This window comes from Anticarsia gemmatalis, chromosome 17 (genome assembly GCF_050436995.1).
Source record: "Anticarsia gemmatalis isolate Benzon Research Colony breed Stoneville strain chromosome 17, ilAntGemm2 primary, whole genome shotgun sequence".
In the NCBI taxonomy this organism is placed as follows: domain Eukaryota; kingdom Metazoa; phylum Arthropoda; class Insecta; order Lepidoptera; family Erebidae; genus Anticarsia; species Anticarsia gemmatalis.
In genome coordinates this window covers 7,594,005-7,607,769 of record NC_134761.1, presented here as the reverse complement: position 1 = coordinate 7,607,769, position 13,765 = coordinate 7,594,005, and the positions used below count along the sequence as shown (strand labels likewise).

The following is a 13,765-nucleotide window of genomic DNA, read 5'->3' as shown; positions in this document are numbered from 1 at the left end:
AGAGCAGTGGGGGCTACCACCAACGTTACGTTTTCAGCCGATGTCGTAATCCGTGCCTTCCGTCGCGAGTTGGCGCAGTACACACGCATGCGTACAAATAAATACAATCTCGATAGATGCTACAAGTCACCACTTAGGGGGTGACATTTTTCTAAATTTTGTTACTCAACTACTGAGAAGAATTAATTTAACTAATTTGGACTTGTAATATTTTTTTTATGCAACGTATATTCACGAACAAGTAAGACTTGAAACTACTTACTAATTTCTTTTGATTTTTTTTCACAAGGGTGTATTTTTAAATGAATCATTACGACGCTACTACAATAGTTTTGCTGCGTGTTTTAGATTGCGTAGTATGTCCGTCCTGCTGGAAGAAATGTTATGACATCAGTTAGCAGGAACATGTTAATATTAGAAAATGCAAGTCATGTATTGGTAAGGGTTTCTAATTTGACCTGCAACAATATTTCGTCAACTGTTTCTCTAACTCCGTAAACTATAAACGTGTGAAATACTGCATGTAAACGTTTAAATGAAGTAGGCCTCATTACATACTTAAGCGTAAATTGGTTATAATAACAAGCGCTCAAATATGCGAATATAGTGATAACATCTGGCCTGGACAAAATAAATAAATACACAAAATTAGTGCTTATATTATTAACGAAAATGAGGACACGATTAATTGAAATTTTGATACGATAACAAGTTATACGGGTTGGAAATAATCTATACTAATATAATAAAGCTGAAGAGTTTGTTTGTTTGTTTGTTTGTTTGAACGCGCTAATCTCAGGAACTACTGGTCCGATTTGAAAAAATCTTTCAGTGTTAGATAGCCCATTTATCGAGGAAGGCTATAGGCTATATAACATCACGTTACGGTCATTAGGAGCGGAGTAGCAACGAATAATGTTACAAAAACGGGGAAAATTTTGACCCATTCTCTTAGGTGACGCAAGCGAAGTTGCGCGGGTCAGCTAGTACGATATACGATACGTGTACTGTAATGGTACATTGTGATAATAATTGAATGTTCTTGTGTTATGTTGTGATGTCACATGTTCAATTGTCAATTCCTCGATGGAAGCAGGGAGCGCCCGCGCCGATTGATTCGTCCGGTCCCCGCGAACGTTCATACATTTGTATTTGTTCCGCAATCACATAGACATAAAACAAAATTGTGTGGATACAATATTGTCACCGCTTCCCGCTAGTGTATTATTATTGAAAGATATAGGACAAATTTACCAGGATGGTTTGTAATTAAATTTAAACTGAAAAGTCTTTTTCAGAAAAATGGTACTTTAGTCTTCACTACACTCAAATACCATTTTGGTTACCGAGCTACACATAATGGTGTCATAGAATAGCGGGAGCAGGATTTTCCTATGTAAATATTTTTCAGCACGTCCATTCATATAGATTGAAGCATCAGTATGGCAGAGTAACACGATAAGGCTAGTTGTTTTGTACTGTGTGTATGTGAATCGCGGTCGGCGGATGCTCGTGCAACAGCAACAAGGAGCGCTTTGTGAGCGGTTCAATGTTCCTATCTGTACTCATCACATCAATCATGAAGAAAATCACATATAACTTGTACTTAGCGACAGCAGAAACATTTAAATGATTTCTGAGACTCTACTCTTTTGTTCCTACAACTTCACGATCAGTTTGTTATAGGAGTTACGAGTATGAACATTGTGTGTCTTAGCCACAGTAATAGTACATTTACAATAACGTATTGTTTTCCAAAGAATTACTATAAAGTAGTAATTACGCGTTCTGTCATATTTACCGGTAAGCTTCTCCAGTGGCTCCGATGTTCAACAGGCGAAAAATTGCATCTTTTATTATTGTTGCATTATGCTAATGCCTTGCGGAAATAATGATACAACCTGCGTTTCTCAATTCACAAGCCGTTAAAAATTGATTGATGAACACTAACAATCTTAGTGTTTGATCTAACATTGATTGCATGCTTGATGATTTAGTACTACAATAGTTAATTACAGTCGTTGGTTTAACTAACGTAGTAACACCATTATGTGCTCCAATTATTTCCTAAAATGAACAAGCGATACTAATAACTTGAGGAACAGGTAGTTTAATAAGCAATATTAAAATTTCTTGGTTATAACTTGAACTGTTGTATTTCAAACATTTGAACAAACCGAGATACTACAAGTTGGTCATAATTTGTGAATTACGAGTATCGACTTCTCCAGGGGTGGATTTGTTAAAACCTTCCTTAATTCATGAATGTTTTATTCAGTGGGTCGTCACTCAGGCGTCACGAAACCTTGCTATTGTTGTAAATAAATATAATATTATTCTTAACTGCGGCAAATGATCGACTCTACAACGCCAACAGCACTTTGATAATATCTCGCCATCATTTTGTATGACAACTCATTCTGATCCGATTTAGATATTCGCCATTTTGAAAGCTCTGCGTCAGCACTTTTTAGTTTTTTCCCTACCTGTTAATGGGTTTTTCGTGCATGAATGTCGTTTTTACATGATCATTCAATTAAATTTAGCCCCGTTTTGTTTCTGCTGCTGTAAAGTATCACAATAATCAATTTTTGAATTGGTGTGGTGTCATTGCCACATGTGGGACACGTGTACTACAGACTAGCGAGTAATAAGCAATAAGTAGTGATCATATAGTGTGTTCGCTAGTATTGCAACCACCGCCCACGACGTCTGTGGCGAGTGGCGCGTGGAACGAGTGGCGACAGATTTATGTGCCGATCGCATGACGCCCGCGCTAATTCCGGAAGCACTTTACAGCGCCACCAGCTGTTTAGACCCTGAACCACGTCGACCTAACACCTAATGAGCCGCTTTCCAACGTTCGGGGGTAATGTGTCACTGTTGACTTTTATTGATATCGTCACACAATCGCGAGAACTCCCCGAACTCTATCTAATCGCATATTCACCCTTCACGTAACAGAAAGTAATAGGGCTATGTCTCTGGATTTTCGCATAGTACATATTACAGAATTGATTCCCACGTTGGAGCTGACAAATGTTTTGTGTAATAACCTCTGAAAACAAAATATAGAGCATGTCCATTGTAAGCGTAAAACCCGATTTTTAATAAGTTTTTATAGTTATTTTTTTTATAAAATCATAGATTTCTTATTTGCCTTTGATTAACATTAGAGATTTTTGGGTCATTAAGAGTATGTATCAGAAAGGAAAGATGTCGTGATGCGTTTAGGTGTGTGCAAATGATTGTGCGTGAGGCTCGGCGTGATCGCGTCGGTCGGGTGTTGCGCGGGTGCGTCAGTGGCAGCGGCTCGTAGCGCGTAGCTATCGAAAGGGCTCGGCGGCGCGGCGTGCGGCGGCGCGGCGGTGTATTGATCTCCGGACCTGTTGCCGGGCGGCCGCCGCCCGCAACACCACACCATACATGGATTTTATGCATTACCCGGCCTGCAATCGGCACAAGGATTTCTCATACATCTCTCTCTGTTGAACTCATTATAACTTATTCAAGTGAGCTGCTCTATTCTAGGGCAGTTAGTTTGCCTTGAACTCTAAACTTTCTACTATAGCAAATGCTACAGATAGAGCTGAAAGACAATTATTTCTTATACATGTTCGTAAATATGTCAGTATTCAAGATGTTATTACAGATTTGTAGTTTCTTCCATTAGGTGTAGCCTTTTATAGTGTACTTGTTTTACTTAAATTTTAAACGGAAAATTTATAAATACACAGAATAATAAGTATATTCGAAAGAGACCCGCAATATAGCGCACTCAGTTCAAGACGGGCGAACGTTGTCATCTATATCGACGTCCAATAATCCCGGCGGTGTTCAATAGTATAATGAAATGATTTCGGCTGCTCCAAATGTAATTCATCCTTGTTTACTGACCCAGTTAATGTTGACAGAGGCTTGACGTCAGCAGCGCCCAGGACCGGCGAAAAAGCGTCAGTATCATAAACACTCAGCTTTACAACATTTAACACATATGGATGCCGTGTTTATGATATATTTTAATGAGTCACACCAATGATTTTTGTTATGGGCATATTTAAAAACTAGGTACTTCAAGGATAAAAAATCTGTTTTTATTTTTTTCGTATCTTCAAAAATGACCGAGATATTAAACGTCAAAGTATGGCCTTCGCGCCAAACTCCGGCGAAGCGGCCGCACGGACGTGTGACGTCATCTTGTGACACTGCTATTTCGTCAGTACTTGCCGATACCTACATAGTCTCGTTGCGCTCTCGCGGTTTCGCTTTAAATAATTTGTTTTGCTTATAGTGGACAAACAAAATGGTTAGAAAATATTGTATTGTTCCTATGTGTACTAACTCCAGTGAAAAAACACCCCAAAAATTGTTTTTTTCTGTACCATTTAAACTGTTTTATATTTTTTGCAAAAGACACCTAATCTAAAACTTAAAGCCCGGTTCTGATACTGTCAAGCGCAAATGTTAAATAGAAGTTTATTGCCTTTTGAACACTTCCTCAAGATCAAGATGCCATATCATGTTCATACATACCTAGCAATGAACTTCTACCTAACAGTTGATACTATTTAATAAGCAGTTCAATGACCTCACAGGCGGCGGCGAGCCGAGCGCGGCGGTTGAGTTGGCGTTGGTTTTTTGTTTTGAAAAAAGAACCCATGTTTATTAAATCTAATAATATCAAAATTAAAATGTTAGTTTAAAAATTCTCATTACACACCCAATCATATAAGACTACCTACCTACAGAGTAGATTCATGCGTTCATATGATAGCCATCAACCTGACTAAAGTCAGAGGCAGGGGTGACAACTTTTTTTTTATAATATTATTTTAAAACTATGTTTTCCAAATTTACACTTGGTAGGTACGTAACACTCATTATTTGTAATGCCAGTTCTAACAAACTTTCAATTTTATTGTTAACTACACACAAAAATATTATTAGTAGTATACGAGTTCAACTTTCTTTACCTGGGTCTAGTTGATGATTGTGTGCGTGGCGATCGAGATCGAGGATATCTTATTTTACAAAAAACACGATGATTAAATTTATAACACATACACATACTCAGACTCTTTAAATATTAAATGCAAATCACTTTTCAAATCAAAACTCCGCATCACCCGCAGTCGAACGAGCGTGTCTGTTGCGTCGTGACGTCAGCGGATAGCGCGCGAAGCAACGCAAATTTAAAAAAGCAGTGAAACTTTATAACGCTGTAACTTCGGTAATTTTGATCCGATTTTGATAAAACAAAAACTATTATTATCAGCATAAGTACACAAATTAAATGCAGTATGTTTAATAGTCATATTTTAATGTGCTGGTGTGACTCATTATAAGACCACTCCGTGAGAGGGTTATCAGCGGCCCTCCAGCTGTCATTCAGATGATACTAGATAACATGTTCGCGTATAGTAACCTAACGATGCACATATATGGCACGTTTCGAAACGTTTTTCATGTCAGATCGAACACGGTTCTGCAAAATACATTTTTACATTACGGTTGAAGTAATTGATTATTTAACAAATATAAAATAGTAGTAGTTTGGTATCTGCAGCAATTTGTACTGCGTCATTTCATATTGCAGAGGATTTAGCAGCAATAACTAGAGTCATTTGAATGTGCCACATGCCTGTTTGACTACGTTACACAAAAACATTCCGTATCAGCGCAATATCGCAGTTTTCCTCTGTACTTTGTAAGGATCGTAGATGTCCTTTCTGTTGGCACGCGCCCAAAAGTGCCAACAATTCCACTGACATTGGAACATAATATCCCACTTCTTGCTCTCACACTACATTTGGTAAACTTACAGACCGTGTAATGAAATGAAAACTTTAACAAATGTGTATCTACGTATGGTTTATATTAGCATATCTATAAGAGAACCACTTTCATTTCTGATCGTAGCAGAGCACGATAAATGCTACACAGCTTTTTTGTAGTGAATTTAAATAGTAGATTGGCAAATTTTATAAATCACTCGATATAACTTATGCAGCGGTTATTCTGTTAGAAAAAGTCATTTTATAAAGCTAGAAGAAACTCGGGAGAGGCTGGGGGTAGTACTTGAATTTGCATAGCGCATGGTATGCGTAACGTGCATGCATAAAAGCTGATGTTTATGTAAATCATAGAGGAAGTGGTGTTGTGTAAGGACCTGGTGTTTTACTGATCTTATGTCAAGTATTGCATGGTGATAAATATTACCAGCACATTACGTGCTATACGGATTTCCATCTAAAGTTGTATAGTCTTTAAATAACCGTATAAATGTAAATGATGATGGAGTACAGAAAAACAGATGTCTCTGAAGCTTTAAGAAGATTGCTTAGCTCAGTATCAACCCTTGCTTATTCGCGTCACTAACTTTGTCATGTCTAAGTTCGGCTCTAGGTTTCTGGCAGTAAGCCAACGGTGTCGTATCCCACGATCTATACAGATTGGCCTTGAATTGCACTTGTTACTGAACACTGACACCGATCTCATAGACCTAATGTCATTTGCATAAATCAGAAACAGTCTACTAAATGTCTAGCGTTTCGTAGAACATGTTAGATGTGGCTAATATTAATATTCTCCGCTATGATTTATGTTGCTCAAAATATGAATATTTTCCGCTCGATTGCCCATAGCCGTGACAAACGACTATTGCTGTGATGTCCGTTCGTTTCTATTATCATTAATTTAGACTTGTGTCTTGTGGCCTTGCCCTCCCATATATTTGCCGCCTCATCGCACGTCCTATGTCGTTCCACTACTTGATCTTCTCTCGACATAGTTTTGCATGGCTTATTACGTACATACATTCACATGTATTGACAAAACTTTTGAGGTGTGAGAAAATGTGTTTGGTAAATTCATTACGGAATACTTTGTGTTGAACCTTGCTACTTGTTTGTGACGTCAATGTCAGACTACTGAACGAAAATTCGCAGACAATTTTCTAAAGGCAATCTATTACGAGAATGTTTAGGAGCATTGTAAATCCATCAATAAAGTTCAATGTTTTATTGAATCGTGAAAACCAATATTTTTTAACAATTCAAACCTGTGCCAGCTACCACTAGTTACCACTAGCCGACGAGGTGACTGAATAATATCTACCAGTATATTACCTCGAGTGGCTGAACGTAACTAAAACTTTTTCACTATACAAAAAGCTTGCGTGCTAAACTGACGTAGTTTTTAGTCAGGTATGGAGTTACCGGTGTGCCGCGCTAGAGTTGGCCTTTCACACGAACCACTAACTACACCACTAATACATGTCCACTCGCCATTAAGATACTATGACCTATTTCAAATGATAAATTATAAAATAACTCGACTATTGGATAATTAAGTTTTGTAGCAATGCAGATTTTGCTTTCCAACTTAGTTAGTAAGTAAGTTAGTAATGTTAGTTGGTATTGTTATTTAATTCTAAGGTTACATCTAGTGGTTATAAAGTCATGTTTCTCGGAACTAATAGCTGTGATGTTACAAACTGATTCACACAACGATGCGATGATCGCGATAGGACGATCTCGTGATCCGTTTGATTGACATTGACAACACTTCTTACTTGTGTCGTTGTGGCCGTTCTGTGCTAATTGCATTGCCAATTATTATTTTCTTCTATCTTATTTTCTAAAGAACTCAGGTCATCCTAGCGGTCTAAGAGTCAAAGAATATTATACGACTCTACAGAAATACGCAAATATTTTTTGATATCATTGAATCCCGATAGTGGGTTCTTGTATCTGAATACAGAGCATTTAACAAATCAACTCTGAACGCAACGCATTTGATGCTAAAACCCAATAGTGTAATCTGGCTTCGATCCCACGACCAGATGATGATTGTCAATCAATCTCTTGAGCTATTAGTATTGTTGTTTTTAACTCTTTTAGAAAGGTAAGTCATTTGTCAGTAATAATATTCCACAAGCACAGTTCATTGTTTGTTGACAGTACAGCGTTGTATGAAAGTTCTTAATGATCCGTTTGTAATATTCAAGAATCGCGTGTTGTCTACGACTGAGGGCTCGTTAATATGTATGCGACGGCGTCGCCCGGCGCCGTTTAGTTATTGCAACTAGTGGCTGGCCGGATGTCTGTTTATACGTATAGCTTGCAGAATAATCGCACCAACTTGGAACTGTTTATTGAACTTTGCAGGCTTTCCTATTATGTTAATTTCGTTTCCGTGTCTTGTGATCATCCTTTTATAATTTCCTAATGCAATGTTTTGCTTAACAAGTTATATATAATCTCTAACTGAAAATGAGTTCTTTATATTTAAGTATGGTTCTCTCCTCTGCAACTTTATATCTTGATGCAATGTCATATACGTTTACGTTTTATCTCAGCTGTCAAAAATTAGTCTGCTACGATATCAGATATTCTTGCAGATACACATCGCGTAGTCGAGGCTCGTTTCTTCGATTCCCACACATGAAAAACATCAAAGCATCACCTTGACTGTTCACAATGAATGCAATACAAAACAATACTGGTTTTAGTACTTGCCAAATGTGTACACAAATATTTTATTGTCAACACTAAACAGTGGTGCTCGGTGGACGTTAGCGTGGAATGCATGATGCGACCCACGTATACACTCACTACCAATTTTGATTTAGCTATTTAAATATATTTTTGTTAAAGAACATTTCATTATAACATTCTGGTTAAAATACTGTTGATATTCATCGTTGAAATGATTTCAGAATTTCTAAAACATGTATCAGTTGCAAATATGTTTACCTTTGAAATGATAAAATTGAAAATAGTTTGGCAATAAACCGAGCTGATTCACTTGAATGGATTCATTGGAGGATGAGTTACAGTAATAATTGATTACATTGACTGTTGATACGTGCGATTAACACGAAACTGAAAAGCATCATTGACTATGTTTGTACACCACTAAACGGACTTACACTTTTTTCCCTAATGAGTGTAATTCCAATTAAAACTGTTGTTTTACTCTAGTTGCTTTAAACAAGACTTTTTTTTGCTGTAATATAGTTGCGTAGAATGCAGTATATTATGTAATGAGCTGGATTCTCTGACTTGTTATAGAGATGTTAATTTATTACCAATTACTTGTTTCGTTCAGCAGTTTAATTGTATATGAATTCATTTTTTTCAATTACTTTATTAAGTGTTGCCAGCTTATAATGAGTGTAGAATGATTGTAACGTGTGTGTTTGTATTATTTCAGTTTCCTCGACGACCTGGACCGGTTAGGTGCGAGAGACTACCAGCCCACCGAACAAGATATTTTAAGGACTAGAGTCAAAACAACTGGCATCGTCGAAGTGCACTTTTCCTTCAAAAACCTTAACTTCAAGTAAGTCAAGTCGAATAATTATAAGCCCTTATTATGACTGCCCTTTATAAAGGTTATTTGATGTAGATTAATTTTCTTAAATGTTACTGTATAAATAAAGTATTTGTTAAACTTAATTGGTCGATGTAATCGCTAAGCGATTAAACCCGTTAAATAAAAAAAAATATTAAAAGTATTAATTGTACATTTTTGATACATTGCTTCTTTATTCATATCATTGATATCTTATAATATCTAGAGGAGTAAATATATACATGCAGTAAATTAATTACAAATTAAAATAAACCAAGGGACATTATGTTACTGGAAACAACGCGAACAGGTGTAATGTCCTAAATACTTAAATGTCTAATAATAGTTTCAAAAGCCATGGTAAACCCACCTCCACATATAGTGCTACAAATAATACCTTAATTATTCAAATTGTACCCAAATTATAAATCATTATTGATTGTTGTAGTCTGAAGGCAATAACCTAGTAATTATAAGGGACACTTATAAGTTTATGAATAATAAATACACAGAAAAGTGTGTTTAAATATTTGTAGTTCCCATGACTATTTTAGTAGTTCATAATTGAAGAATGTTTGATAAATGTTTTAACAAACTTTAATTGTAATTATTGAATAAAGCTAAAACTTAGTAGCTTATGATTGCCTCAATTAGTTAGTGCTAGTCTTATTTCAGGATTAGCGGCCCGTCAAGGCTTCGCAAGGGTGGACATTGGTTTTTCTTGCAATCCAAAATAATCTTTATTAATCAGTAATAATGTATATTTCAAATAGTGAGAGAATTTTTGAAATCGGTCTAGAACGTTTTTTGCCTATTCGTTACAAACATACTTACATACTAATCATAATTTTTATAATATTAGTTTAGATAAATTATGATGCATACATGCTTAATGTTGCTTGTACAATGTAAAACTGTTAATTCAGTCAGTCATTACATTCTCGAGGAGAATTCAGCGCTCTCATTAACAATATTTCATTAGTTTTTGTTAAATATTACCTCTTTGCTTAATTTATTTGTTACAGTACACTGAATTTCATTTATAAATACGTTTTAAATTGGATATGATTGCTATGATTCGCTTCATATAAGACTCTACTATATTATGGGCTCATATCAAGGCCTAACCCCTTCCTCGTTCGGGAGGAGACCTTTGCCAAGCAGTGGGAAAGTAACAAGTAAAAAAAAAGTGATCAGACTTATTGGCTCATTACTGGATTTATCACCTTGAAATTCACATCACTTGGTTATTAGTTTAAGCATGACTTTCCACTTGATTGAACTGCATTCTTTAGACTCTACCTAGCCCCATAGAATATTTGCGCATATTTCTAAAATGGTTCAGTCAACATCTGAAGGTTAGCAAGCAATATGAACCATTGGTCATATTCTAGATGAAAGATGCTGGAGCGATCCTATAGCAAGTTGAAGTCTTGCTTCCAAAATACCATGTTAACACTATCATTGCTTTAGTATCGTTCTATATGATGATCCTGTGATATTCCAGATTGTTCGACGTGGGCGGTCAGCGGTCTGAGAGAAAGAAATGGATCCATTGCTTCGAGGATGTGACAGCGATTATATTCTGCGTAGCCATGTCTGAGTACGATCAAGTGTTGCATGAGGATGAAACAACGGTAAGTAACACATTGTTAAAACGTCAATGATATCATATCCTACTCCTACGATTATAAGAATTGAGTGAGAGCAAACTTTTTTGTCATTGCCAAACGTTAACGACGACTAATTTTTGTCATTGTCAAGCGTATTAACAAATCAAGTCTGTATTAAAATTGAAAATTGATAAAGTACGCCTGCTGTTTTGTTGATGCATGTGATTTGCCTTGCTATAAATTCCGTTTTAAGCCTCTATGGAGCATCTAATTTACCAATGGAATTAGTTAAAAGTATAATAACTTATAACTGTAATATGATTTTTTGTATATTCCAGAACCGTATGCAGGAGAGTCTAAAGTTGTTCGACTCGATCTGCAACAACAAATGGTTCACGGACACCAGCATCATCCTGTTCCTCAACAAGAAGGATCTGTTCGAGGAAAAGATACGCAAGTCGCCGCTCACTATATGCTTTCCGGAATATACGGGTAAGGTTCTACATTATGCTATTTAACTCAGCGGTGTCTCTTATACGTATAGTATGGTTTAGGTGTTCAGGCTGAAAATAGTTTGCACGAAAATTTGTGTAATAAATAATTTGGAAGGCTAACGAGCGCGGTGGTGTGGTTGCAGGCGCACAAGAGTACGGCGAGGCGGCGGCGTACATCCAGGCGCAGTTCGAGGCCAAGAACAAGTCCACCACCAAGGAGATCTACTGCCACATGACGTGCGCCACCGACACCAACAACATCCAGTTCGTGTTCGACGCCGTGACCGACGTCATCATCGCCAACAACCTGCGCGGCTGCGGCCTGTACTAAGCCGACGCGCCTCGCGCCGCCCCCCGCCCCCCTCCCCCCGCCGGGCCCTGCGCCAGCTGTTCCGTGCGACCATATCATGACGTCACGTGCGGGGCGCGGGGGTCGCGGGCCGCTCACGCCGCAGCTATGCGTACTATAATTACCTATATATTTTTATGGAAAGTAAGCTTACTGGATATACCGCCGATGTGCAGATATCGTGTGTCACATGGCTTGGGGCATTGTGTATCATTTTCGACGGCTCCCGCCGACTACGTGCGACTAGACCCGACTCGATGGTAGCGTTTCGTTTCCCCCTGTAATATAAAACCGTAGTTTCGTTATCGTTTCGGCGACGCGATCCCGCGGTGCTCCATCGCAGGGATCGTTCGATTAATGTGAAATTAGTGATCTAGTGTTCAATTCTAAATTTTGGTGCTAGGCATTGGTATAGCGTTTCGTTCGCACAAGTGGCTAGTCGGCGGTCTAGTCGCCACGCAGAGGCGGAGCACCGGTAACAATATGTGCTTATATACTCACTCTCTTACGGACCAAACACAGAAAGGAACCAATATTTAGTATTGAAATAAAACACGGTAGTGAGATGCATGAATACGTTCACAGGCCTACTTAAACTGATTACAAAACATCATTCCATTATTAAGTATTATAATCACTTATAATGAGAAATTATTTTTTATAAACTTTTGAATGCACAACTGTTTCCGCTGTTCGAGTATGTAATAAGTCGACGTTATGTTTTGTACCTACGAGCATACTTTAAGCTAACACCTGTGTCATCCAATGTTATTATTTAAGTTAAGCATCGTATTACGCACAAATTATTTATTCCAGTAAGAGCATTAATAATCAGTTACGCCATATATACACACAATTCTGAATATTGTTTTGTGTTCATATTTTTCTATATCATTTTACAGTTATCCTTAAGGTGTAGCCGTTTAAGATCTATTCTTGTATTGGATTATTGAAATCATGTTAGGTATTTATTTGATCTAGAAGTACTTGTATTAAACGTGGTATATGTAAACTTGTCATGTTTAATTTTATATTTAAAGGTAATTAACCAATGTTTATGATCATGTTAATGTTCGTCATTATTTTGTGAAGTGGAGTCTGTATCGGTAAGGAGTTGGTGAGGCGTGGTCATTTGATATATAATAATAATAATAATCAACAAGTTACGTGCTGTATCTGTGACGTGTGTGACGTCACCAGCCGGTATAGTCAGTGTCAGTACTGTCAGTCAGTGTCAGTCAGTGAGGAGTCGGCGCACCGCGCGCACGTGCGCGAGCGCGAGCGCGACTCTCACTGCGTCTACGTCACGCTACACTCTGTTCGTGTAAGATATGTGAGTATATAAACTTTGTATACACTCGCGAATTGGCGTAATCAAACACTTATACATATATATACTATATAACATAATTTATTATTAATAATAAAAATAAAAATCTTACTTTTAAGCATTAGGACAGTAACTGTATCAATAAACATTAATTAATAATGCAATTAGACAGTAACCTTTACTATTGTCATAGTTAGGTGATTTATTTTCATTTTACGTTTATGAGTATGTAAAAAGTGATTAAATGAAAATGTAACGCCTACATTGTGACTGCGCGGGCCATTCACCACAACCAGTGTAACGTCGCCGCAGCGAGACACCGCCGAGTCGCCTCGACTCAACCTCGAGACACCTCGGGCCACGGCTCGCGCTCGCCGAGTGCCGCTGCGAGCTGACTCAAGACCAAAGATATTGTTAATATTCACTTTACACAATATGGAGAACGAAAATGTACTACGGAAATTGACAAGTTACATTAATAATGCTATTTGCTCGCATTATCATTCTTTGAAATTGATAAATAGATTCTTAGATTAATATAAATTTGTTGATCCCGTGATCGTGATCGTATGGTAGTGGCCCGCGGCTCGAGCGCTCGTCGCTCGCTTGTTGCTAGGTAGGT

General features: G+C 37.5%; 1 protein-coding gene across 2 annotated transcripts in view; it reads left to right on the top strand.

The window, feature by feature from the left end:
* Galphao (G protein alpha o subunit) overlaps positions 1 to 12,825 on the top strand; it is a 32,529-nt gene extending 19,704 nt beyond the window's left edge. For both annotated transcript variants that reach the window (XM_076125187.1, XM_076125186.1), the window contains exons 5-8: positions 9,217 to 9,345; positions 10,865 to 10,994; positions 11,309 to 11,462; positions 11,608 to 12,825. In XM_076125187.1, coding sequence (XP_075981302.1) covers positions 9,217 to 9,345; positions 10,865 to 10,994; positions 11,309 to 11,462; positions 11,608 to 11,795 — 601 coding nt within the window. In that variant the 3' untranslated portion in view covers positions 11,796 to 12,825. The remainder of the gene's footprint in view (positions 1 to 9,216; positions 9,346 to 10,864; positions 10,995 to 11,308; positions 11,463 to 11,607) is intronic.
* The last annotated feature ends 940 nt before the right edge of the window (positions 12,826 to 13,765 follow it).